This window comes from Myotis yumanensis, unplaced genomic scaffold, assembly GCF_028538775.1.
Source record: "Myotis yumanensis isolate MYYU_CA2020_CCGP unplaced genomic scaffold, mMyoYum1.0.hap1 SCAF_11, whole genome shotgun sequence".
Lineage (NCBI taxonomy): Eukaryota > Metazoa > Chordata > Mammalia > Chiroptera > Vespertilionidae > Myotis > Myotis yumanensis.
In genome coordinates, this window is record NW_027223762.1 from 2,405,050 (window position 1) to 2,432,073 (window position 27,024).

At 52.2% G+C, this 27,024-nt stretch overlaps 2 protein-coding genes across 5 annotated transcripts in view; one reads left to right on the forward strand and one right to left on the reverse strand.

Moving 5' to 3' along the window:
* The window catches only part of ATP6V1C2 (ATPase H+ transporting V1 subunit C2), a 29,628-nt gene extending 21,794 nt beyond the window's left edge, over positions 1-7,834 (forward strand). For 2 of the 4 annotated variants that reach the window (XM_070428678.1, XM_070428677.1), the window contains exons 9-14: positions 221-313; positions 397-490; positions 3,043-3,180; positions 3,977-4,074; positions 7,138-7,270; positions 7,561-7,834. In XM_070428678.1, the coding sequence (XP_070284779.1) occupies positions 221-313; positions 397-490; positions 3,043-3,180; positions 3,977-4,074; positions 7,138-7,270; positions 7,561-7,650 (646 nt within the window). In that variant the 3' untranslated portion in view covers positions 7,651-7,834. The other 2 variants (XM_070428680.1, XM_070428679.1) reach the window with 2 other exon arrangements.
* A 449-nt stretch (positions 7,835-8,283) lies between these two features.
* PDIA6 (protein disulfide isomerase family A member 6) lies at positions 8,284-26,634 on the reverse strand. The gene is made up of 13 exons (XM_070428682.1): positions 26,531-26,634; positions 20,507-20,648; positions 18,581-18,638; positions 18,096-18,222; positions 15,615-15,715; positions 14,334-14,464; positions 13,664-13,778; positions 13,039-13,179; positions 12,304-12,388; positions 12,132-12,204; positions 10,672-10,830; positions 9,511-9,607; positions 8,284-8,743 (listed from the first exon to the last, which is right to left on the reverse strand). The coding sequence occupies exons 1-13, from the start codon at positions 26,547-26,549 to the stop codon at positions 8,675-8,677; spliced, it is 1,317 nt and encodes a 438-aa protein (XP_070284783.1). The 5' UTR covers positions 26,550-26,634; the 3' UTR covers positions 8,284-8,674.
* Positions 26,635-27,024: the final 390 nt, after the last annotated feature.

The window sequence follows — 27,024 nt, forward strand, 5'->3', positions numbered from 1 at the left end:
CTGGAGGCCCCTGAGCCTCGGCTTGGGGGGCGAGAGAACAGGCAGGAGAGGAAGGGGAGCGCCGGGACCACAGAGCCAGGAGTGAGGGAGCCTAGGAGGCCGGGTGTGCAAGGCCACCAGGCGGAGGGGACAGTGGCCGTGGCTGCAGCGACCTCCTCCCGAGGGCGAGGACAGTGCGCCGGCCCAGCACAGCCCAGCGAGCAGACGCATCTCCCCACAGGCTGATCTTTGAGGACAAGGAGGGCGGCCTCTTCACCGTGACCCTGTTTCGAAAAGTGATTGACGATTTCAAAGCCAGAGCCAAAGAGAACAAGTAAGCGCCGGGCGGGCGGGCGGGCTGGCTGGGACCCCGCCCCCGGGAGCGGCTCCGTGACGGCCTCTGTTTGCCTGGTTAAGGTTCACGGTCCGAGAATTTTACTATGATGAGAAAGAGATCACACGGGAACGGGAGGAGATGACCAGGTTGCTGTCGGCTAAGAAGCAACAATATGTGAGTACAGGCCACCGGCCCGGATTCTCGGGCAAGATGGGGACACAGGGCCCTGCCAGTCCCCACCTCTCAGCCCCGCCATCCCCATGCCCCTGGGCACCCCCCCCCCCGCCACCCCAAAGAACATGTGCTCTCCTGGGGGAGCCAGAGCAGGTCTTGGGGAGGTGACAGCGTAGCTCATTGTGGAGGTAGCGCCTGAGCTGTCAACTATGGTGCTGGGCAGCTCCAAGCGAGGTCTCCCCGAGCGCTGGCACTGCCCTCCCAGGAAGGGACTGGCTCCGTTGTCGCTGAGAAGTCGGGGCACTGAGAGGGTGATGAGCCAGGCCCTGGGAGAGGACCCTGCCTGGGGACCCCCCGAGGTCGAGCAAGGCAGGCCGGGCTGCAGGCAGGGCCCCGCCCCGAGGTGAGGCCAAGGCCACGCAGCTGTCCGGGGCAGTGTGAATTCCAGGTGTGATGTGCCGCCTCTGCCCCAGCACCTCTATTTACCCTCGCTGTGCTTTTAGCAAAGAGGGGGTGCTCACCCTGAGATTACCGACAACGGCCACTCGGAAACGTTGTGGGCAGCCGAGCTCAAGAGGGAGACCAGACTTTGGTGTTTGAACAGGGACGCTCCCTCCGCCGCTCTGTAAAATGGGCGCATTCCAGACGGGGTGCCCTCCGGCTGGGAGCGGGGCCAAGCCGTGTGGCCCCGTCTGGGTGGAGCGTTTCGGGTCCCCTCCTCAGTGCCAGCGGGAGGGCTCTGGGAGCACCCACCTCGATGCCGGGAGGAAGAATGAGTGAGTGTGCTCCCGGCCTCTGGGAGGAAGGGCCGTGTGTAAACAGAGCGGCAAGGGCGTGCGAAGCAACAAGTGCCTCTCCTGTGGCCGAGTGTTTGCCCCGAGCCTTCCCAACGGCGGGCCGGGCACGCTGCACATCTGGCCTGACCTCTCTGGGTCAATGGCCTTTTTCCCCCAAAACTACTTTGTTATTGACTTCAGAGAGGAAGAGGGAGAGAGAGATAGAAGTATCAATGATGAGAATCACTGATCGGCCGCCTCCTGCACGCTCCACACTGGGGATTGACCCGCAACCTTGGCATGTGCCCTTGACCGGGAATTGAACCCTGACCTCCTGGTTCATAGGTTGATGCTCAACCACTGAGCACACGGGCCGGGCTCAATGGTCTTTTCAGAGGGACTCCAGACAAGCTGCCCCTCAGGAGCGAGCACTAGCCTTGGGGCCCCCGAAATGGGGTTCTCAGAGCCCCACTGGACCAGATCGGGGCCTGTGAGAGGCCATGGGAATGAGCATATAAAATGCCCCCCAAGCATAAAAACGCTCACACACCATGAACATGCTTGCACACGTATGTGTATAGACGTGTACCCCAAAGGGACGCACACACTGCAGATCCTCTGAGACAGGGCTGAGCTGGAGCCCTGGGTCCTGAGGACTCAGGCCCACGCACCCAGGCACCCACACACCAAGTCAACCAGGGACCCAGGGACCCAGGTACCAGGGACCCACACACCCACACACCCAGGCGCCCACGCACCCAGGCACCAGGGACCCATGCACCCAGGCACCCAGGCAGGAAAGGTGTTCAAAACCAGAGCTGAGACCCAGAAGGGTCGCGCCTGAACCTCAGCCCTGACGCCTGGGGACACTCCCGAGGTCTCTTTAGTGACCGACCCAGCTCTCTGCCGTGTGTCTGCACGGGAGCTGGGTCACAGCAGCTCCCACAAGTGTCCGGGCGGCAGGTCCTGCACAGAGGACAGGTGGTCAGGTTCCTTGGCACCCACTGGTGCGCTGGCACAGGACCCCCTTACCCCCCTGCGAGGACCCAGCACTGACACCCGAGCCGACACCTGCACCGGGTCTCGGGTTCCCCGCGGTGTAGACTTCTGCCCGCGCAGCCGGGAGCCCTGCCAGGGCCTCGGGGAATGGAGCTCGGAGGGAGACACACTAACTCGGAAACACTCAGTCCCTTCCGAAGCTCTCGCTGTGTGCCAGGGAGCGGGCGACAGCGGGCCAGCCTGCCCGGCTTCTGCAGACTCTTGGCCCTGAGCCTGTTTGGAGGTGGGCATGAGCAGCATCCTGTATCTTTCTGGCTACTTGTCAGCGGAAGGGACGGCTGGGTCCCGGATGTTGTCAGTTCCCTTTGAGATCACAGGGTGGGAGTCTCCCAAGCTGCCCACCTGTCTGAGAGAAAGATGATAAAGGGTGCTGTGCACTGACTGCATGCCCGGCGCCCCGAAGGCCAAGGAGGCTGCCGTGGCTGGGCTGGGTGGAGACACCCTGACCGAGCCCAGACAGACAGCTCCGGAGCTGCCCTGGCCAGGCCAGGCAGAGGGAGCGATGTGTAACCCCAGCCCTCTGCCAGAGATGGACTCTTTCCCCAGAATATGGAGCCACAGGAAGGCTTTCCCGGGCCGGGCCGGGACAGACAGGGCCACACCTCCATCCCTGGGCGGGCGGCATCCCTGAGCCTGCCTTCCGTCAGGCGACGAGAATGGTTTCTGTTTCTGATGTGTGTTTCCTGAAAGATTAATGAATCGTTTCTGTGCCTTTAGCAAACTTCCTGTGTTGCTCTTAAAAAGGGATCCTCCACCTTCCCGGACCACAAGGTTAAGGTAACCCCGCTAGGTAACCCCGATAGGCCCGCTGCGGGGCACAGCGACAGAGAGAGAGAGAGTGAGGGCGAGAGTGAGGTAAGCAACCCCCGGAGCCCTGGGGTTCCCCGCTCGCATGTCCTCGCCAACGCAGGTGTCTGAGCGGCAAATCCTTGCCTTTCTGTTCTCTAAGCGGCTTTTGAGGTCTTCAAGGAGCCCAGAGCGGGGCCTTCTTCCTAATCTGCAGGGCCTCTTTGGGGCGGCCCCGCCCCCCAACAATGGACGGTGCTTATGGGCCAAGGTGCCTCTGCTCTGCCTGGAGGTGACGAGCTGGTGACGGGCAGGCCCTGCTGGGGGCAGGTGTGGGCGGCAGCTCCGCTGTCCTGTCCTGGCTGGACCCACTCCTGACCTTTGTGGGCTCAGGGCCTTTGCTGCGAGATTTGAACTCCCCCAGGTGACCGGCCACACCAGTGTTAGTGACACCCTCACTCCCTGGGGCTTGTGGTCATAGGGTGATGTGGGCCCCAGCCAGAGCCTTCCAAGAAGGTGGGCCCTTGTAGCACAGAGTCTGATGGAGGCTGTGAGCTGCCTGCTGAAAGCCCTGAGGTCAGGGGCTGCCCAGCACCCCGCTGCCCGGTCTGAGGTGGCCCCACGCATGTGCCGGTGGCTGGCCCGCTGAGCTTCCGGCCCCAGACCCCCCGGAGAGCACGGTCCTGGGCCTCGCCCGGGGGCCTTGTGCGCCCAACTCGCTGCTTCTGCTGGCCCCGGGCGCTCCTTCTCAGCTCAGGGCTTGCTCTGTCCAACCTGCCTGGAGGTGATGAGCTGGTGACGGGCAGGTCCTTCTTGGCTTGGGTCGGCGGAGGGGCCGAGGGGTCACGGCTCCCCTTCTCTGCAGGGCCCCCTGCTGCGCTGGCTCAAGGTGAACTTCAGCGAAGCCTTTATCGCCTGGGTGCACATCAAGGCGCTGAGAGTATTCGTGGAGTCCGTGCTCAGGTAGGTCGGCGGAGGTGCCCGCCGGGCTGTCCGGGGTGGGGTGGCCGAGAGCAGCAGCTCTGGGGCCACGGGCTCCCCTCCAGCCTCCAGGCTCAGGGCCAGGACTTCCGGGGTCCAGTAAACCCTCCCTCAGCCCCGAGGCCCCTGCTGCCGGCTGCTCTGCTCTGTCCCTTTCCTGCCAGCCTCAGGCAGGTGCCTCCCGGTCTCCCCGCTGGCTCCCCCCAGCCCCGCTGGCTCCCCCTAGCCCCGCAGCTGTAGCCGCCAGGGCCCAGGGACCCTGCAAAATACCAGCGCCTCTCACACCTGGACCATAGAGCTCACCTCTCAAGGCCCCAGAAAAGTAAAACCCAAACCACATAAACCACCAGCACCAAAACTTAGGATACCTTTTTTTAAAAACAAAAGCAAAATAGGTTCACCGTGGAAATTTTGGAAACGATAGATGAGCACAAATAATGAACAGAAATCCCCTGAAACTTGAACAGCGAGAGAAAACACTGCTAAAATGCAGTTTGCCTTTTGACTTTTTAAATGTGCAGATGTGCATAATCCTCCTATGTATTTATGAAAACGGAGTCAAACAGGAACTAGTTTTTGAAGCCTGCTTTTTGGGTGCTTGAACATGTCCCGAGTCGTGAACACATCCTGAGGTGCCCCTCCAGCCCTCCCCGCCTGCACTGCAGGTTGCCCCGGGTCCCCTCCCACCACCCACCTGGCTGGCCAGCCCGACTCCTGCCCGAGCTGCTGCATCTCCGGTCCCGCCCTCCTCCCAACATAGGTTTCTGCCTACGTGGCTCCTCTCCCTCCAGCACCGTCACTGCCAGTGCTCAGCTTGGCCTCCGCTGCTCCCTCACCCTCACGTCCTGCCCCCGCTGCCTCCACCCCCCGCACCTTCACAGGCCTGCCCAGCCTGCCTTTGCTTTCTCTTCCTCTCGTCTCCCACTTCAGCTTGCCCGGCTGTCACCATGGGCTCCTACCTGGTTTTGCCCCCAGTTCATCCTCCACGTGGCTGCCCATGTAGTTTTGTCCAAATGCAGATGGAGCTGACCCTGGCTCCTCATCCTCTACCCCCATCTCAGAGGTTGGCGCCTTGGTGATGAGTCCCAGGCTGGCCCTGCTGCCTCGGTGACCAGTGTCCCGAGACAGCTGTGCGACGCGAGCACTGTAAAAAGTCACGCTCAGAGTCTGTGCGTGGGGAACGTTCCTCACGGTCCCACGCCCGCCCGTGCTCAGGGCGGAGAGTTTCAAGCCTCCGTGTCCCCCACTGGGATTGTTTATACCTAAGATTCTGCAACTTGCTTTTTTCATCTGCTCTGTATGTGTAGAGATACCAGGTCCTTTTTAAAAATATGTTTTTATTGATTTCAGAGAGGAAGGGAGAGGGAGAGACATCAATGATGTGAGGGAATCATCGATCAGCTGCCTCCTGCACACCCCACACTGGGGATCGAGCCCAGAACCCGGGCATGTGCCCTGATCAGGAATCAAACCGGGACCTCCTGGTTCATAGGTCAACGCTCAACCCCTGAGCCACAGCAGCCGGGCTTACCTGACCCTCTTTAAAGGCCTTCCACTTCCCAGCCTATGGAGAGACCGTAACTGAGAAAATAGATGAGCAAGTGCATTAGAGCAGCAGGGAACGTCCGCTGGCCTTTGCCCCGTCGGTGCTGCTGCTCCGCCTTCTCCAGATGCTGCGTCTGACCTTTTCCTCCTCTGGGAGCCCCGGGGAGGGCTGGGGCTGAGCCCCGTCTGCCTCTATCAGGCCTCATTGCAGAGTAGATGCTAAATGACTGTGGACAGAGTAGCATCAAAGTGAGGACGCTCTAGTTCATCTTCAGGGTCAGTGAGCCAGGGTGGTCAGCTGGATGGACCGGACGGGGCCTCAGGCGGGGCTGTGGTGGGACTGCTGAGGGGGCCGGGGGCCAGCGCTTTGGCCTGGACCTGAGCGCGGTCTCAATAGGAACACGTTAGGGAATCCTCCGTGATGACTGCCGTATGGAGTTCACCTAGGGAGGGACCACCTCAGGGACCCCCGGCATTTAAGGAGTGGCGGCCGAGAAGCCCCTGAGGAAGTGAGACGGGAGAGGATGCCAGAGGGCCAGGGAGGGGAAGCTTCAGGTGCTGATGTCCCTGGTGTGAGAAGCTAAAGGCAAAGGATGACTGAGTGACACAGATCATGGTGACAGGACACTGGACACTGATGTTTGGACCAGGAGTTGTAGGGAGTTGAAGTTTTTGTTTGGAACAAGGCAAGATGGCGATGTAAAGGGGAGGAGAAAGGCTGGACCCTGCAGCAGTGAGGGCGGCACTGACAATCCGTACGGGTTGCAGGGGAAGGTAGGCCTGACGCCTGGTTACACGGGACGCCATTACGGACAGCCCACTTCCCCGGTCCCATTGACTTCCCTTTCTGCAGCTCAAATACATTTCAGTATTTCGGGGTACACGGCATCAGCAGCCAGAAGTGAGGACTGGCAAAGTGTGGGAGCCAGGGGGAATTTACGGACACTGGGAAATAAAAACTAAGGAACAGTAACAGGTTTTGGCCACACGAGTCGCTGCGCGTCCGGCAAGTCCAAGGGTCTGACCCTTTACGGACTTGCACAGCTGGCGCGGGGACAGGAAGGCGCATGGCGAGCAGTATGGACCCAGGCGTGCCAAGTCCATTCAAAACCTCTGTCCACAGAAACTCAGGAGAAGGAACGAACAAGCTTGATAAACCAGCTGGGTCCAGTCAGTGCTTTGGGTCAGAACAGTCCGTCAAATTGCCTGTTTACCCCACGCACTCCCCACCTAGTGGCCGCCAGGGCTGGGCTGACCTCCCGGCTCCCCAGTCAACAACCCTCCTGTCAGAAGCAGGCCAGCGCGCTGTAGGGATTTGTCTAGCCAGAAGGACCTGGTAATCTGTTTCTCCCGACCCTGGCCACGCTGTTCGACGAGCTTTCTTTTCTCAAGCTGGGCCGGCGGCAGCTCTGCAGTAGAGCCCGCTTAGTTCCCGCCCAGCTCCCCGTCCCCACACTTGCCTCGGAGTAACCTACTCACACAGCTTGTCTGTCCGGGAAGGTATGGACTCCCGGTGAATTTTCAGGCTGTGCTCCTCCAGCCTCAAAAGAAGTCATCCACCAAGCGTTTGCGAGAGGTTCTGAACTCCGTCTTCAAACACCTGGACGAAGTGGCAGCTGCCAGCATGTTGGATGTAGGTATCCGACGCGCAAACAGCCCGTCTACAGCCTGGGTCAGCCTCTCCGCCTGGTGCACACGTTCCCAAAATGGTGCTTGCCAGGCTTTTGTGAGAATCTACCTTTCACAAGTAGGGAAGTGTGAAGGCTGTGTGTGTGTGTGTGTGGCGGGGTGGGGGTGGGGGTGGTGGTGGGGTGGGAGCTGTGCAGGGCAGAGCAGGCGGTCAGTGCCTAGAGCTTCCTCCAAAAGGTAGAGATAAAACCGGAAACTCGTTCGTGCACTTAGAACATGACGTCTTTTTTGCAGGCAGCTATGGATATCCCTGGGTTGCAACTCAATAACCAAGACTACTTTCCTTACGTCTACTTCCGCATCGACCTCAGTCTTCTCGACTAGCACGCCGAGTGGGCGCCGCTCAGTCCAGCTCCTGTCATGCGGACGACATGACAGATGCTCCTTTCCCTCCGCAGAAGTTCGTCTCCTACAGGACTTAGACTTTCAGAGAAATGGCTCACAGAAGTTGCTCACTGTTGTATTTATTTTTTGTAAGTTACAATAAAGAAGTGCTCAGTCCTTCCAATGGGCTCTTCACTTACATCTAACATAATCCACACTTCCTTTTTCTGAATGTTTTACATGGATGGGGACTGCTTAGCAGGGGCCACCTGCTGCTGTCTGTCTTAAGGGACGCTCTGTGAGGACTTAGTAGCAACACTGAAAACCGTGCGCTAACTGTACAACCAGCTGCAGCCCCCGCCGTCGCTGCTGGTGGCCCCACGCGTGGTGGGGCCTGAGCCGTTCTCACTGCGGGGCTGCCTGTCGTCCTCTCTGTGAACTCGCTCTCCACGTCACAGGCCCGGGGAGCCTGGCCTGCAGCCACGGGAATGTGTGCTGTGCGGCATCCAGATGGCGTCATCCGTCACACGTTCTTAGAAAGGAAAGACCTCAGGGCCAGGCCGTCACCACCAGATCAATTGACTGGCTGAGCAGCAGGCTCTGAATTTATGACGGGGACACTAATTTCATACATTTGTTGGCATTGTCCAAAATATTGTTTTATTCTTTCATGGAAAAGCCATTAATATTCAAATGAAAGAATCACATTAAAAAACTGACATAAGAAACAGCCTCCAAGAACACCCCAGCAGCAGTCAGAGGGAGGGAAAGTGTTTCAACAGCCCAGCAGTTTTCTTCAAAATAGTACTTGACAGAAGCCACCCCATCCACTGGCTACAATTCATAGAATTTTTCACTGTTTTCTTGAGATGCAAAAGTTCATTGTTGCAGTGTTTTCAAATGACCAATCAAGTGCTACTTCTTGGTTACAAGGCCACAGTAGATGCATCTGATTGCAGAGAACGTTCCCCCACTGCTGGAAACATCTGCTCCCAAGAAAAGAAGGCGCAAGTTGTGCTGAGCCTCACAACTCGTCTTTCTCCAAGTCATCCAGCTCCACGTCGCTGAGGTCAATGTCGTCTTCCACAGGAAGCTGCAAAACAGGGAACACGTCAGGCCCGCAGTCAGGCGCAGGCGCAGACCAGGCGGCCCTGGAGCTCGCCGTCTCCGCTCACAGAGGAGGAATGATCCCGAGGCGCTCCGGCCACACCAGCTCCTGCCCGACCCAGGTCTACTCTACAGCTGGGCGAGAAGCTGAGAACATAGGGAACATGGCTCTACTGGCACTCTTCAGCTTGTCCTGTCGAGGAGGGCGGGCAGAATGTGCCAGAATAAAGGCTCATTTCAAAGCTGTGACTTCCCATTTCTGTAAGGCAGGTGCATGAATTCAAGGTTCATGTTCACTCTGGGGTGCTGTCCGGAAAGCAACCTCATTATGGCCTGATCTTGGGGTCTATGTTAAGCAAACCAAATGCCATGCAGCCCTATTCACAGGGGGGATGGGATGAGGCCCTGAGAGGAGGGACCTCCCCTGAGGCTGTGATGTTTCTGGCATCAGGTGAAGGCTTAGGTCCGGACGCGGCCCCTTTCCCAGGGGGGCCAAAGGCCGGCCCCTCACCCCCACCCCCTCGAAAATTCCCATCGACCAACATTCCCCAAAACAGGAGGCCGCGGGTCGACCAGATGTCCCAGCCCGGACTTGGTCTCTGGTGGGGGTTCTGTGAGAGATCGGGTCATTCCAACGGAAAGGATTCGGTTCACAAGCAGCAAAGACGCGCAGGGACCGGGAAGGTAAAAAGAGGATGGCGTCCCCACCACGAATCCTGCGCACACAGCCTCCCGCCCCATCCTGGGACTCACCTCGCCATCCTTGCCGTCCCAAGGCTCTCTGGTGCTGATGGCGGGGAAAGCGCCCCCTCCTACAGGTGCTGTAGATCCTCGCCCAAAAGAGAGCTCCCTTGGGGGAAACAGCCAAATAAGCGCAGGCGTTAGAGGACTGCGGGTGCACGGGGAGACAGCTGTAGTGGATGGTCTGCCACTTGCTCATGCAGACACCCCCCCCCCCGCCCCCCCCCCCCAGGACTCGCCATGAACGGCACTGCCTGTTCAAGCAGGACCACCGCACACCAGGTCTGGAATCCACCAGGCTCGGCATCAGACAGAGCGGCTCATTTAACAAACAGCACGTGTATTTTGCTAAAATACAAATTATGTAAAACTACCAAGTTGAGAGTTAAGCCCCCAGAAAGGCTGTGTGAAAGACGGCAATTCCACTCTCCTCGGTCCCACAGCCAGCTGAGGCCCTGCTGTGAACAGGAGCCCGACTCCGCAGGCCCCGTGACCGACCCACGGACAGTGCCAGCACTTCCGTCGCCGCTCGGCTTCAGGGAGACGCGAGCCCTGCTTCTGGCAGGCTATGGGAGAGAATAGGCCCGGGAAGACCGCAGGCTGGGAAACGGCTGCTGTAAAGGAGCCTCGAATGCACTCTGGTGAAGGGCGCTGGAATGTGGGCTTGGGAAACCCCAAAGGATAGATATTACGTTTCCTGTGGGTGCTCGACAGCCGCTATCTGCATGTGGGAAAGTGGGGAAACGTAATTGCTACTCTGCCTGTTTTACAGTAACACCATTCTGAAATAACTACATGCTAAGACCAATGCCCAGAAATGGCAGCCGGATCATCTGAGGTCAAGGGCACCAAGCACGCTCGGGTGGGAATGGGGGAGACAGGCTGCTTCCCGCCCATGAGACCTTGACGAGAATCAGGAAGAGCCCAGTATCAACTGAACAGAAGGACGAGGTGACCAGAGAACAGGGAAGCATGGGCATCAACTGCTACTGCAGAATATTCCCATGGAAAAGGCAACTGAAAAGCTCAAATATATAAACTTCTAAGTCTCTGATGTCAAATACAAAATAATTCCACTTATTGCCTGTTCTACATCAACCCGGTTTCGAATCAAAACCCACAGCAAAAACAAGCAGACAAAACAAAAACAACTCAAAAGGGCAAAAAGGTTACCTGAGAAACTCGTTAATGCCTTGCTCACTGAAAGATCCTTTCAGCAGAGCGAACTTCATCTTGCGTGCGTTAATGGCCGCCATGGCGGGGTAGCCAAACCCCCCGATCCCCAGTGCGTTCTCCAGCTCAGGCTGTGCGCCAGCTTCTGTCCACAGCCACCTAGGAAGGCAGACTGGTTTCAGGGCAAAGGCCCCTTTCAATTCAGTTAGACCCTAACTAGCAGATCTTGATTAAAGAACAAAAGACTACACTTCAAATATTTCATGGATGAAATAAATGAGAACAAAAGGTAAGTTTTAAAAAATAACGTATTCTATATGTGCTCCTGAGTAATACAGTTCCTCCCTCAAGTTTCCTACACCCCAACTCCCCCAAATGGACTGGCCTACCTGTAAGCCAGTTTCTCCCCCCATCCCCGTCTCCAAAATACTGTCCACTAAGCCTCATGAACTTTCTGTTTGTTACCAATATCATTTAGGTAATTATGTATGTATCATTTAGGTAGTTATAACACGTGTAATAACTACTTTTTAAAAAATTATGGATATGTCATCATTATCCAATACATACAGAGTGGTACAAAAGTAGGTTTACAGCTGTTCATATGGAAAATATACAATTAGTAAATAATGCAGGAATAAACTGTTTCATGTACTCACAACTCTAAACCGACTTTTGCCCCACCCTGTATAACAATGTTCAACCAACCCGGCCGGCTTGGCTCAGTGGTTGAGCGTCGAACCAATGAACCAGGAGGTCAGTTTGATTCCTGGTCAGGGCACATGTCTGGGTTGGGGACTCAATCTCCAGTGTGGGGTGTGCAGGAGGCAGATCAATGATTCTCTCTCATCACTGATCTTTCTATCTCTCTCCCCCTTTCTCTTCCTCTCAGAAATCAATAAAAATATATTTAATTTTGTAAAAAATGCTCAACCAAATTTCTTAACTTCTACAAAGTTGAAAATGAAAAACTACAGCAGGCGGCCTTCTGTAGGCACACAACAAATGCTTGCTGAACTTACAGGAAGTACAAAGCACAGTGAGAGTGATAGCAGGGGGACTGCAACAAAGGACGAGGATGAGAAACCAAAAGATAAAGGGAGGAGACAGAGGCATCCTTTGTTTTAAAAATGTGTCTAGATCTGGCGTTGCAGGGGAGGGTACAGAAGCACCTGTTTCTTCCTCCTTATCTAGCCTTCGAGGCCATGCTAGAATTCAACTATGTTACTAATTAAGTTTTTGCTTGCTAGCCTGGGACCCCAACCACCATTTAAACTACAATTCATATGAGAAAAAGTATGCTACAAATAACTGCCTTATAAGTAAGAAACCTGCATTACTTTTTTCTTCCTAAATGACACAAACATGAACCCATCCTAAGAAAACTGAGGGAGCCACACCCTTTCAGGAAGCACCACCCGCTCCTGCCCACATGGGAGGGACTAAGTTCAGTAACTTACCCCCACATTTTCTTCTTGTATTTGTCTGCCAATTTCAGAAGAACTTCCAAATAAGAATTTCTGCCTGCCGCTCCTGATTTAAACAAACAAAAATTGTAAAGACAGAAATAAAGGAGTAGCATGAATTGCTTTAGAAAATGTTCTCAGAGCAGCGAGTTCCTGTTCAGCGTACCTGTGTCGAGAATGTGGGGCAGGACGGCCACCACACAGAGCTGGTGCTCCTCACACGTCTTCTTGGCGACGTCCTCACTGATGATCTGGGACCCAGCAGACAGGGATGGAGAGAGAGTCTCATCACCATCACTTCCATTACAGAGCAGAGCAGGCGTCTCCCAGGGACACTTCCTGCTGCTCCCGAGCCACCACCAGCCCCGCTTCAGGCTCCGTGACGGGTCCTCAGCCGTATCTGGGTGCTGAGGACTCGCACCCACAGTCTCTGAAGTCAGAATGCCGGGCGCTGCCTGGCTCTGACACTTCTGTCATACTTATGCGCATCATAAATTTTTATGAATTTGCAGCTCCCCGTGCCTCAGTTTCCTCATATGTTAAATGGAGATTAAAAACAGTATTTACTGCTAAGTGTTCCTGTGAGAATTAAATGAGGGAAATCTACATAAAAGCAGAACAGTGCCTAGTACATAGTTCAGTGCTCAATAATGCTGGCTATTACTCTCAGAATGAAAGGAAAGACCCTTCTATTGCTGAGAAGCTCAGGTGTACTTTTTCAGTGCAATGATCTCAGTGCTAACGTTAGGAAAAGCAGCGATTTATCCGACAGGTTTTGCCCATTTGAAAGTTCAGAAACACTTTAAAGGGGATTTTAAAGAAGGAGAGTCAACTTGAAGAGGCCTACTGCCCCCCTCCCGTCAGACAAAGCCGTCCCTCCCTGTGCGATAGGCCTGCTGACCTCGAGCAGCTCAGGAGGCGGAGCGTTATCAGAAAACAGGTCCAGGGCCCGGGAGACGATGTCAGATCTTGTCCGCCCCCCGTCATAATCCACAGGAGACTCGCCTTTCTGGAATATCTTGATTGTAGGAAATCCCCTAATCTATTAAAGATCAAATGAGCATTTAATAAGAAGCAAGGTAATCTTTATGGTTTCTGAAACCACCTTCTGAGTAATTTAAGGTCAAAAATATTCCCAGCCTGCATCGGTGTCCAAGGATGACACACAGGGAGTGTGTAAGTCAGGGGGTTTAACAAGCTGATGCAGGGTGTGGCCAGGTCTTATTCAAACCCGATATACACGTAACATATCTGCTCTAGAACAAATGGACCCACTCATAAAGCCCTACGAACAACTTGCACACGCGTGGGAAAGCTAAAGGCCCACACTATGGGCACAGAAACAGTGGAATCCTGGGAGGGAAAGCTCCCAGACTCACTACTGATTAGTTATAACAATAAGTGGCTTAATTTCTTTATGACAAGAAGATGAAACACCCCCTCCTCCCACACGGAGGCCTGGTGTTCTGGGTAAAGCAACAGTGAAAAGGTGAGTATTTCACAAAGAGAAAGCCTGATAAACGTACCCCGTACCGGCCAGTCAGCATCTGATTGGCCGTGGCGTCCACAGCCGCCAGCTTCACCTTCCCTTTCGTTTGCTCTTTCACCTCTGTGGCTGCCGCGGCCCATTCTGGCTCTAGGCTGCAAACAAATAGCCTCATCTCAGCACAGAGACTTTAACTGAGGGGCGCATTTCCGCCCGCCCAGTGACGTCACACTTGGAAAACATTTTCCGTAGATTTATGAAAGACATGATGTGTCCTTCCCATGAGCTTCCCAGTCCTTCGTCACTCCCCCCTAGTTTGACTGCTTAGCTCTGTTAACCTTTGAAAATCTGACAGAGGAAACTCCTGGCACTAAAGCCAATGTTTATCGCTCGTTTAGAGTCAGAGCTTTTTGGGCGGAGGTATTGGTTACATCTAGGATCTGGTTCAGCTTTTCAAAGGGAGTTACACACTCACTTATATGTGGAATCTAAACACACACACACACACACACACACACACACACACACACAGAAATGCACCAAGCTCCTTGACACAGGGAACAGATTGGTGGTTGCTATAGGCAGGGGGCGGGATGGGCGAAGACGAAGAGAGTAAATCACAAAAAACAAAAACAGAAAACCCCGAAGCGAGCCCGATAATTGTATTGAAAACTCTGACTTAAGAAAAGGACTTGGATCAGAGCACTTACTTTTTGCAGTGTCCACACCAGGGGGCGTAAAACTCAACCATCCAGACGTCTTCACTGTCAAGCACGTTCTTGTCAAAGCTGTCGTCCGTCAGCTCGATCACGTCTTTCTTACTTGAACTTTCACTTCGACCCTGTCACCATGACATCAAACATTAAACTACGCAGTGGCCAAAAGAACAGGATCCCTATTCTAAACGCACCAATAACTAAATCGCCTCTACATTTTAACGTTTTTTGAGTTTTTCTTTCAAGTAAAAACTTTCTCAAATGAGGACACTATGTAATATCATTTTTGCTGGATAAACAATATTTAGTTTCAAACAGTTACCTGTAGTACATTCAGTATAACACAACAGGGATCTAAATTCGGTCCCTTGCTGTTTGTGTAAGAGAAACTTCAGCTTGACTCAAAGAATCACCTTACAACACGATTCTAATTCAGACTCAGGCTCACGGCTGGCTGCCCCAGGATGCTGCACATCACTACCGTTACCACCTTTTCACAGTCTCTGCCACTGAAGAAAAATAAAGTAACTCCCCCTTCCTTCTCTCAAGTGCTTTTCTTCAGTGCTGACCCTGAGAAACCGTGAGCGCTGCTACCTTGCTTCTGCTGCCTGGGCCCGAGCCCGGAGCTAGGGGGCGACTGCTCATTCAGTGACCAAGCCTGAGATGAAGGCCAGGGCACCAAGAGGAGCAGAGGGCCCTTTATCTACATTTATCAGGGAACCCAATGCCCTTCACAAGATCGTAAGCATCTGGTGGCTAAACGTCTCATCTCATACCAGGGCATCGGAAACACCAAGCCCTAGAACAGGAACTTCTTTCTCCTCTTCCCTATGCATTTATGGCATTTATGGCGAATTTCCCATGGATCTGGGCTCACTGCCCCGGATTTGGGCCGAGGGCACCCACATTTCCCCTGTGCCGTCGATCGGAGGAGCTGGGCCCTCCTCTCTGTGCACGTGAGTGTGGCCTGGCGCTCTCCCTCTGCGCCCACTCCTCTCCCAGCCCCGGGCCGAGGAGGCCTCTCTGGGGCTGGCTCTTGGCCCGCGGGTGGGCAGGGTGCCCTGGGACTGACGGGCTACCATGACGGAGGTTCTGAGGCGGCCAAATGAGCAAGCTGGAGGGCTGACTCCCTCTGGGTCAGGGGACCCAACCTCCTATTATTTTTTAAAAGAAAGCTCACCAATTTGCAGTATTTAAAAAAGAAACCTATCTTCCGCCAGGGGTGCACTGAGGCTTCACCATCATCACACAGGAGAGCCGACCCCGGAGCCTTACCTGTCTTCCAGAGCTGTATCCCCTGCCCCCCAGGCGGTCCTTGACGAGCTGGCGCAGGGCACTGAGAGCGGCATCCACGATGGCGTCCGCAGTCCTGCCACCTGCAGGGACAAGGCATCAGCAGAGCAGTGGGCGGCCGCACGCCCCGCGCCCAGGCCCTGCAGCTAAGACTCAAGAATGACAACAGCCTTCGGAAGTCTGCGATTTCTAAGGCAAAACTCAAATAAAATCGCTTCAGAAAGTTTCATCTTCCTTTTTTTCTTACAGAATTTCCTAATCAAACTGCCTAGAGCAGTGGCTCTCAACCTTGGCTGCACGTTAGAATCACCTGGGAATCTTTTTTAAATGCTGATTTCTGGGCCTCATCCTCCGGAAATTCTGTTTCTTTGTTACTAATGTTGTGGCCCCACCCCATCACAAAGAAACAGAATTTCCGGAGGATGAGGCCCAGAAATCAGCATTTTAAAAAGATTCCCAGGTGATTCTAATGTGCAGCCAAGGTTGAGAACCACTACTGTAGCCAGTGGTCGGCAAACTGCGCCTTGGCAAACCGCGGCTCGTGAGCCACTCACAGCTCTTTGGCCCCTTCAGTGTGGCTCTTCCACAAAATACCGACTTCTGCGCATGGGCCACGAAGTTTCAATCGCACTGTACGTGCGTGCCCGCACGTGGTATTTTGTGGAAGAGCTACACTGAAGGGGCCAAAGAGCTGCATGTGGCTCGCGAGTTGCGGTTTGCCGACCACGGCTCTAGACCAAGAGTCCACAAATTCTTACTTTACTTACAAAACAGGCAGCAAGCCAAATGCAAAATGCAACCCCTACTCTAAACACTTGATTTTTGCAAGTTAGCAAAGCAAATTATTATTCTGAAGCAGAAAGCAGATGTTTATTCAGAAAAATGAAACTGATCATCTGATGAAAGTTCAGAGCTGGGGTCTGGAAGAAAGGGGGTGTGTAAGGCCTCGCTGCAGGATTTTGCTCCACAGCGTGGTGACGAGCCAGCAACACTGTCTTTACCACATCACAGGCTTTACATGTATGAGTTCAGGGGTAAAACAGGTTTTCACGCGCCATTTCAGACAAGCAGCAGGTCCAGGAGTGAAGCGTTCTATTTAGTTACGAAGCCAGTGTGATGAGGCCAACGTAAAGCCAGGCTGCTGCCAGCAAGTTCCTCTCTCCAGACCCTGCCCTCCCTCAAGTTCCCTTCCTGAGAAGGGCCTACTAGCTGGACCCAGGCGGCCACCAGCAGAGATGCTACAGCAACACCTTGCTTGACCGGGATGCTGGTTCTCCTCCCCCCGCCCCCCAAACTTGTTTTGCTCACATAAAGCAACACCAACTAACTCTAAGTTGTCCCTTTATGGCCCATGTAATGAAATCTTAAAAAAAAATGATCAGATGAGCCATAATTTAAACTTAAATACATCATGCCCAATGCTTTTTATTAGGACCACAAACATAGCCCAACCTAGCAACTCTGATTATCTTACATGTGATGATGATGTGCCTGTGATATTCTAAATGCAATAGGACCATTGCATAAAAGAACCCACAGGGTAACTAAAATAACATTTAGGTTTGAGAGTCTGGAGCCAGAATTCTCTCCTCAGCTGCCTCAGTGACTAAGAGCAGAGACTCACGATTTACTTATCTACAAAGCAGGGAGACTTTGTAGTTACTTCTCAATAGTCTGAGGACTAAGGAAAAGCTTTAATACTATATGTTTACAAGACAAAGATTCATGGGCAAAATACTCCATCGTAACATCAACAGTTTAAAATGACTCTCAAATTACAAGCCTTCTCTCTGCCACATGGCTCTGCGAGACCCTTTCCTACAGTTAGAGGGCAGAGAGCTCACAGCAAGAAAACATTTGTGGCCCTGGCCGGTGTGCTCAGTGGTTAGAGCGCCGGCTTGTGTACCAAAGGATCATGAGTTCGATCTCCGGCCCGTCAGGGAGTGTGCAGCAGGCAACCAATCAATGCGTCTCTCACTTCGATGTTTCTCTCTCTCCCCACCTCCCCCTTCCTTCCACTCTCTCTAAAAAAAAAAAAAAAAAAAACCAATGAGGAAAATATCCTCAGGAGAGGATTAACAAAAACAACAAAAAACCACTTGACAATCTTTATTCAGTATCAAGTAACTGTGAAGTACTAAGTAGCTAGTATTTTTTTCGTTATAAAAAGAAAGACAAGAGGGAAGCACAGAACATCATCACTCTATCGCTGCAAAGGCCGTGTGGGCTAAGCCAAATGAACGACAACAAACAACTTTTTACCTGCATGACACCCATTTAAGCTTCAGAACCAACCAGAAGAGGTAGGAATCGCTCTGTGCCATTGCAGGGCTAAGGAGGTTTAGGCACAAAGAGGCTGAGGCAGCAGGATTAGCAAGTTAGAGAACCCTAGTTTTCACCTATTGTTCCCCCACCTGCTCAAATGAAAATGCCAGCCAGGGAAGGAGGTAGCCAAGTCCTTACCCTGATAATCTTCTGGTCTGTTTTTGTTGGATCCGAAAATCTTGATGGTGGGGAACCCCTGCACCCCATACTGGCCTCCGAGGGACTGATGCTTATCCGCGTCCACAGCACCCACCTTCACGACACCCTGTGGAAACGCGAGAGAGCTGTCTACTTGCAGCTGCAGCCGAGTCCACTAGAACCAGCATCTGATTCACGTCAACATCACAGATAACAAAGGGCTTTACACACAGAGCAAGCGAGGGCTTCAGTCTGGGAAACCATTCCCAAGAGGAACGATGAGTGAAACACAAATTCTCCCATGAAACAGAACTGACAGACAACATAAAAATTAAAATGGACAGTATACCTTTGCTTCCTAGATCATTTGGGCATCAAAACAAGGGTTTTGAGCTTTAATATGCAAATTAGTTTCCTATTATGCATTAACTCATTAGCATGAATTGCAACATACACAAATGAATGTGGACATCTCAAAAACTTACTTTTAATGCAGTTGCTACTTTCTTCCATTCTGGTGTTAACCGTTGGCAGTGGCCACACCTTTTAGGAGATAAAAACACAAATAAGGCAACAGTTAAAGTCTTTGATCCCCAATTCAAAAATCATCCACCAACAGTCTACTGAGTGACAGGCCCCGGGGGATGGCTTACAGAGAGTACAAGCATCAATAAAACAGGAGCCTGAAGAGCTCACCTTTTTATGACTTTACTAAAATCCTGTTTCATCTCAGAACTTTAAAGTGTTTCCTAATTACTGCTCAATTAAATTCCATTCAGTTTGAACAAACTCTAGCATTCCTGACTCCACACCAGAGACTAAACTTTAGCGTGTACCTGGTCAGTGAGCCTCAATGTGTGGCTCCAGCTGTGCGGAGTGTGGCAGCATCACCTTCTAAGGCAGAGGGTTCTGCCGGTATTTACTGCACTGGATATTAAGTGAAATATTTCATGGGACTGGATATTAAGTGAAATATTTCATGGGACTGGATATTAAGTGAAATATTTCACGGGACTGGATATTAAGTGAAATATTTCACGGGGACTGGATATTAAGTGAAATTTTTCATGGGACTGGATATTAAGTGAAATATTTCATGGGACTGGATATTAAGTGAAATATTTCACGGGGACTGGATATTAAGTGAAATATTTCACGGGGACTGGATATTAAGTGAAATATTTCACGGGACTGGATATTAAGTGAAATATTTCATGGGGACTGGATATTAAGTGAAATATTTCACGGGACTGGATATTAAGTGAAATATTTCATGGGGACTGGATATTAAGTGAAATATTTCATGGGGACTGGATATTAAGTGAAATATTTCATGGGGACTGGATATTAAGTGAAATATTTCACGGGACTGGATATTAAGTGAAATATTTCACGGGACTGGATATTAAGTGAAATATTTCATGGGGACCGGATATTAAGTGAAATATTTCATGGGGACTGGATATTAAGTGAAATTTTTCATGGGGACTGGATATTAAGTGAAATATTTCACGGGACTGGATATTAAGTGAAATGTTTCATGAGGACTGGTATTATGTTTCTGAAACTCAGCTTCATGGTCTTCCAAAGGAAAAACTAAAGCAACAGTGGAAACCTCCCATCAGGCAGACCTCGGGGGACCGCGCCTGCCTATCCTGTGTGAGCTTCGAAGGCACAGTTCACTCCTCAGAGGACACTCTGGGTCTCAGGTCAGCAGCAGCTCCCCTGCAGGTGCACTTGGTGGGAGTCGGGTCCCCCCCAGGGCACGCGTGGCCTGCCCGTTCCCAGCTGTGAGTCTCCTGCCACTTCGCACCGCTCCCACTGACCGTCTCTACACTTCTATTGTTGGGTTTTGTTTTGTTTTCATTAAATGTTTTAACTACATACTGTAGTCTGACTATATATAATTGTACACCATTAACGTCAATAGTAATTACATCTTCACCCCACGAGGGTTTTTTCCAACAATAAATGTAAAGCAAGACAATAACTTACGTATTTCTGGGAGCAACCCTCTTCAAGAAACAGAATGGAGTCCATCACTGGCCCTTCCCTTTCCTTTGCCCAACCTACTTTCTTTAGTTTCCCTCCTGTCCCCATCCTACTTACCTCATTGTAAGGATAAACCATCTTGAATTATAAGTTTCTTTTCCTTTTCTTTTCTTGCAACATTAGCTACTTCACCGCCCCACCCCCCTTCCACACACACACACACACACACACACACACACACACACTTGGCTCAATCTCCATGGCCCTTAATAAACAGTCCTTTGTGGAGTCTCCCACGTCTACTTCTTCTAACAAGCAGTAAAGTAGGTAAACTAGATGGCCGAACAAAATCGCATTTTATATAGCATTTTTCCTTCTAAAGTACCACAAACAACAGACAACTATTTTATAATACTTACCATGGAGCAAAGAATTCTACAAACCACAAACTATTACTTTGAATAACTTCTTGGTTGAAATTTGATGGGGTTAACTCGATTACATCATCACTAGAGGAATACAGCCCGTTCACTGTTAGAAAGAAGGTGCAGCTCACCAGACCTGGAGGAACCACCAAAAGCAGGTCATTAGCAGCAGGAAACCCAGGCGGCCAGGCTTCTCCCACTGACCAAGGCCCTTCGCACTGGAGGACGGCCTGGGTCGGTCCCTCCTAACCCTGGGCCCCTGCCCTCCCTGCTGCTGTCGGAGCCCCTAGAATTCTCCTCCCACGGGCGCAGTCCACACTCTCCTCTCTGGAGATGCACTGGAAAACGATTCAAACATTTTTCTAGTGCCTTCATTCTCTATACCCACCCTACGAGGTAGCACTACTACTGCCATTTTATGGGCCAGGACACAGACACTGGAAGGCTACATCCAGCTGTGAGCTTGGGCAGCCCACGCAGTATTTGTTCCTTGTGTTATTCAGTTGCCATATCAGCATGCCATCTTTATTTTTTTAAATTTTATTGTTTAAAGTATTACAAATAGTGGTACATATGTCTCCTTTTTCCCACCCATTGACCTTCCCCCGGCCTCCCCTACCCCCCGGCACATGACCCCAACCCCCACCCCCCACCCGCCCAAGTGTCTTGTGTCCATTGGTTATGCTTATATCCATGCATCCAAGTCCTTCGGTTGATCTCTTACCTCCCCCGCCCCCAACACTCCCCAGCCTTCCCGCATGCCATCTTTATTAAAGCCTTTTTTCTTAATTGAAGGAAAAAATAATTATTTGTTTCCCTTACTAGACTGGGACTCTCTCAAGGGCAATGGCCATTTTAATACTTTTATTTCCACTACACTATCAAATGGCACATCACCAGGCACTCACGATGTTGCTGGATGAGCTTACAAAGATTTTTCATGTGATTAGTGGTATAAAGCGAACAGTCTATTGTGTCATAACGGCATCGTTTAGCTACACTGTGGACCAAGTGTATTTTTGTTAGTCACTCTAGGAACTCAATGCAATTTTTAACAACTATATTTAAAAAAAACAACAAGTTCTGAACTGGCTTACAAGTATTTTAAGAACTCAAGTCTTTTAAATTGGTAATACTATCAAAATTGTACCTCCTCCTTTAAAATTCATATATAATTTTGTTTTTAAATTACATTGTTTTACACTTGAAGAACAATGCTAAATAAGAGATTGTTCTTGATTTTAAGAGGAATATTTTCCCATATGCATGATGCTGGCTTTTGAGTTGAAACAGATAAACTATGTCATTAATGAAATTTCTATTATTGACTTTTCAGCATCTATGAGAATTATCATATAATTTCTTTTAATCTGTTGATAAAACGAATGAAAAGTGAGTGACCCATCTTCTAAGGTAGTGTGTGTATATATGCCATCTCAGTCACAGTTTCAAATGGAACTTTTTAAAATAACTCAATGGTAAATTTCTTCTGGAATTAACTGTTCTATTACTGAATATTCCACCTAATACTTACGTAGCACTTTCTATTTTCAAATCACTTACAAACACATCAGATCACTTGATTTTTCGCAGCATCACTAACCAGAGACGACAACCATCCTTACTGTAAAGGGCAGAGTGAGATCAAGGCCCATCTACGGGCATGCATGTAAGTGGCAGAGCAGCTCTCTGAATTACCAGGAGAGCAGGTCACATAAGCCGAGGGAAAGGTGGACTGGGCAACAGCAACAAATGCTACTGAGAGCTTAACCAGGAAAGACGGAAAACTGCATCGGATCTAGTGACAAAGTCTGGTGACAAAGACCATCGGGCCGGCAGTGGTGGTGGAGGAGTGAGAATAAGCAGCAGGCAGTCTACAGAGATTGGAGTAGGAGGGGACACGTTGGGGAAAACAATACAGTTAACTGTCAACAAGTTTCATTATGAAGAGCAGAGAACGCAAGCAAATGTGGGGTAGACGGACGGTTTCTTTTTAAAGGTGGGAGTGAACCGAGCACGAAGGGAAGGCACGTGTGGTGGGAGAACGGCTAAAGATAAAGTACAGGGAATCATGAACAAAATGAAATGCCCACAGTCAGGAGGAGGGGAGGGAACACAGCCTGTGACAGATGGACCATCCCGTTGGTGACTGTAGCCTGAAGAGGACTGTACAGTCTTTATTCCATTTCAAGAGGCGGGAAGGGTGAGTGTGAATGAAGAACAGACCAACCAAAGTGGCTCCCTCGATAACTGTGCTGCCCAACATGGTAGCCATTAGCCCACATGGCCACCCCACGCTGAGATGTGTTATGGGTGTAAAAAACACACTGCATTTCAAAAACTTGGTAGGAAAGAAAATTTAAACATATCTCATTAATATTTTTTATATTGACTACATGCTGAAATAGTATTTTAGACATATTGGGTAAATAAATATATATTAAAACAAATTTCACTCATTTTTTTGCCTTTTTAATGTGGCTACTAGAAAATTTTTAATTACCTAAGTTTGCATTAAATTTCGATTGGCTGGTGCTGCTCAATAATTTTTTTCATTGCTGCAGAAAAAGTTAAATAGAGCTTGATATATTTAGTGAAGCAAGTGAATTAAGAACCTAAGCAAAGACAGTCCCAACTCCAAATAAGCTTGAAAGTAACATTGGTCCTGAAGAATCCTGAGAGCTACTGCATTTAAAGAAGTTTATCTTTTTTTTTTAAGTCAATGTGCATTGATAGTTATTCAATATATGTAGTTGTGAAATTTTCAAAAAAATGGAAAAGCAAAAGAAAAGTCACCAACAGTCCCCACTAGAATATTCTTACTGATATCTCTATGCAACAGAAGTCTAAAATTTTATTATTATATATTTGTATAAATAGAATCTATCTATATATTTATATATTCCCTTCTGTAACCTTTTATTACTCAAAGTAAGTTGCAGATATTTTCTATATAATTATGGGTTACTTATCACCCCCATAGTAACCAATTTTAATGGCTCTATCATGTTGCCAATCCACTACTGACAGAATCTGATTGTTTCCCACTTTTCACTATTAACAGGCCAACGCTGAAAATGCTTTTCACCTTTTCTTCACTCAAATGAGTGGTGACTAGTTAGGACACAATCTTACAGGGGGTGCTGGGGATACGGCTAACATTTTGATATATTTATCTGTCCAACTGCTCCCCAGAAACTGACATCTTAACAAAGAAGAACACTTCCTTCCATGGCCCTGTGCGCCAGGCATTGCTCTAAACATTTAAAATATAGTAACTCATTTAAGAACTCTATGTGGTATGCGCCCTCATGTTCCCTTTTAGGTCAGAAAAAGGGAGACACGTACCTAAGGCCGTATAATTAAAAACGGAACATGGTTATGTAACCCACATTTTTAACCAAAGGTCTGGTTACAATCCCAAGGAAGGTCACCAGGTCAGTTGTGGCAGGGGAATTCGGTTCTTCCTTTCTCAATCAGAACAGCAATCAAGACTGTACTATCCCCTTCAAGCCAAAGTCACCAAAGGGATGGTCCATGATTTTACCTTGGGAATGAGCTTTCTGTCCATATAAAGGTGGCCACGCCCACTGACTGACACACACTGTAACAGGGACTGAGGCCTGCACCCTCTCGCAGTCCAGGATCCCTCAGGGGATGTCCCACTGACAGCAGTCAGACATCCTTAGCACTGCCGTGGAGGCAGGAGAGGCTCCCGCCACCACTGCTGCACTCGCCAGCAGTGAGCCCGGCTTCTGGGCTACTGGCTGAGCACTGCTCCCCCTGTGGGAGCGCACTGACCACCAGGGGGCAGCTCCTGTGTTGAGCGTCTGCCCCCTGGTGGTCAGTGTGTGTCACAGTGACCAGTCATCCTGCAGTTCAGTCAATTTGCATATTACCCTTTTACTATATAGGACTAGAGGCCAGGTGCATGAAATTCGTGCATGAAATTCATGCACGGTGTGTGTGTGGGGGGGTCCCTCAGCCCAGCCTGCGCCCTCTCAGTCCCGCGATGCATCGCCCCAAAGAGGGAGGCCCTGCCCACCTGCCGCAGCCCAATGGTCAGTGGCCTGGGCCTCCCTCTTTGGGGCAATCGTGGAGGCCCCCCCCCACCCCCGATTGATTGCCCCGCCAGCCGGTGGCCTGGGCCTCCCTCTGCAGGGTGATCATGGGGTGATGGCTGGCCCCCGACCAATTGCATCACATCTGCCTTGGCTGGCCCAGCACCAGTGGGTGTCATAGCATGGTTGTCCAGACGGTCCTCCTGCTGTTCGGCCGATCAGTTGATTTGCTTACTACGCTTTTATTATTACAGATTATATAGGATAGTGGCGCTGGATGTTTGCTTGTCTTTAAATTTTGCCTCGTTCTCACAAGAGCCCCCGACCCCCAATACATGGCTATCCAATGGAAATGTCTTAACGATAGAGCCTTGAGATCTAATCTCATTACACGGCAGTATGACCTGGGAGGGTTAGAAGGAAATCAAACATAATAACTCAGAAAGACAGGATAAAGGATATATAAATTCCAACAGCAAAAACATAGCCAGTAACTACCCCACAGAAACCCTCAAGAAAACCCCAAACCCTGGGTCCACTTACGATGATAAAGCAGGTCAATGCTGACCAACAGCGTTCTGTCTCTAAAACTCACATCCCCTTCCACTCCCAGATAATGAGCACCCATGGGGACCGGAACACCTGATGGGAGCCCCGCCATCCATGCTTGCCCCAATCCCTCCACAGCGGCTCAGGATGCTGCAAATCCACATCGGTCACATCTCCATCCCACACGCGCCAGCAAGGCGACGCGGACCAACGCAGCCACACGGAGACCCAGCGGAGCGGGCTCCTCAGAAGGCTGATTCCACAGGAGCCCGTAATGAGCCTCGGACTTGGAGAGCTTAGTCTGAATCCACGTGCGGGCACCTTTTAAACAGACCCGCCCCATCTATTCTCCCCGCAGCGATACGGCAGGTATTTCTACCTTGTTTGCTCTCTGCAGACGTGTACGCACTCACGGACGCTCAGAACAGCCCACGGAGGGCCAGCCCGGGGTGGCTAAGGCACTGGCGCCCAGACACGCAGCTCCGCCTGCGGGGGAGGGGCTGGGCTCAACCCTGCGGTCGGTCGGGGTCTCGATCGGGGTCGGGGCAAGGACCGTTAGGGCCCGGGAGGCGCCCGGAGCAGGGGGGGGCGGGGTCCTCACGTCGCTCCTGGTCCCTAAGGCGGGCACTGCCATCACTCAGCCAAGTCTGGGCTCCCTGTAGTTCTGCAAAGTGCGAGCCCATGGACCGTAAGACCAGCTTTAGGGACGCACTGCGCCCGACGAGGCAACTTCCAGGCCCGCGTGTTGATATTTCAGTTCTTCTTGGAAGTCGGGGTCCCATCAAGCAAGTGGTGAGGACAAGCGGGGTGAGGAGCCGTGACCCCCCGTCCACACCCGGGGGTGAGGTCCCCTGGAGGCTGCAGCCCCAAGCCCGGCCCCCGCCAGAGGTCCAGCCAGGCCGCCAGCGCTCGCCCGCAGCCCGGCCTCCTCGCCCGCCCCCGCCCGGCCGCCCCTCCACCCGGAGCTCGGCGCGCGGCGCTCGGACCCGGGCTCGCTGCTGTCCCGGGGTCCCTGGCGCCCCGGGTGCGAGCCCAGCCTCCGGGCTCCCTGCACCCGCCACGCTCCGCACACGCATCCCCCCCCCGCCCCCCCCCCCGGGTGGCTGCAGCCCCCGCCAAGGGCGCCCTCACCTCCCCACGCGCCCCGGAGTCCGCCAGGGCCCCGCACCTCCGCCCTTGGCCCGGGGGGGCTCCGGCCAAGGGCTCCCTCTACCGCCCCCCGGACTCCCCGTTCACCCCCGGGCTCCATAGCCTCCCCGACCGCGTCCCCGCGGGGGCCAGGCCCGCGAGCCCCCACCCCAGAGCGGCCAGGCCCAGGCCACGCGCCCGCCCGCTTCCCGAGCTGCGGACCGGCGTGGGGGCTCGGGGCCTCCAAACTGCGCCCCAAGACGACGAAGGGCGCGCCTACCGAGCACCAGGCGAGCCATGCCGAGCGTCTGGGCCGCCGCGCGTCCTGCCGCCGCCTCTGCTCCGCGCGCCGCGCCCCCGCCGCCCTCGTCCCGCCCTCGGCCCGCGAGGCAGGCGCCGGGCAGTGCGGAGGGGCGGCCGGAAGGCGCTCGCCAAGCCGTGGCCGCGGCTCATTGGTCCCTGCAGGCTTCGCTCATTCGCACAGCCAATGGGAGGCGGCCGGGTAGAGGTTACGGGTCTGGTGGGGTTTTTTTTAACGGGGGCGGGGCGAGCGGCGGAAGGAGGGACCTGTAGGGGGCGGCCGGCCCCATCGCTCCTTCCCAGCGGCCCCCTCCGATCGCCCCCCTTCCCGCGCGTTCGGGACTGTTTTGTTTGCGCCCGGTGTTTGGTTTTTCCTATTTCAGGGGCCCTTATTCTCTCTCCCCGCCGCCTCGCTTCCAACGAGCCCCTTTCCAGGCCTGATGCACCCCTGGCCTCCCCACCCCTTCCCTCTTT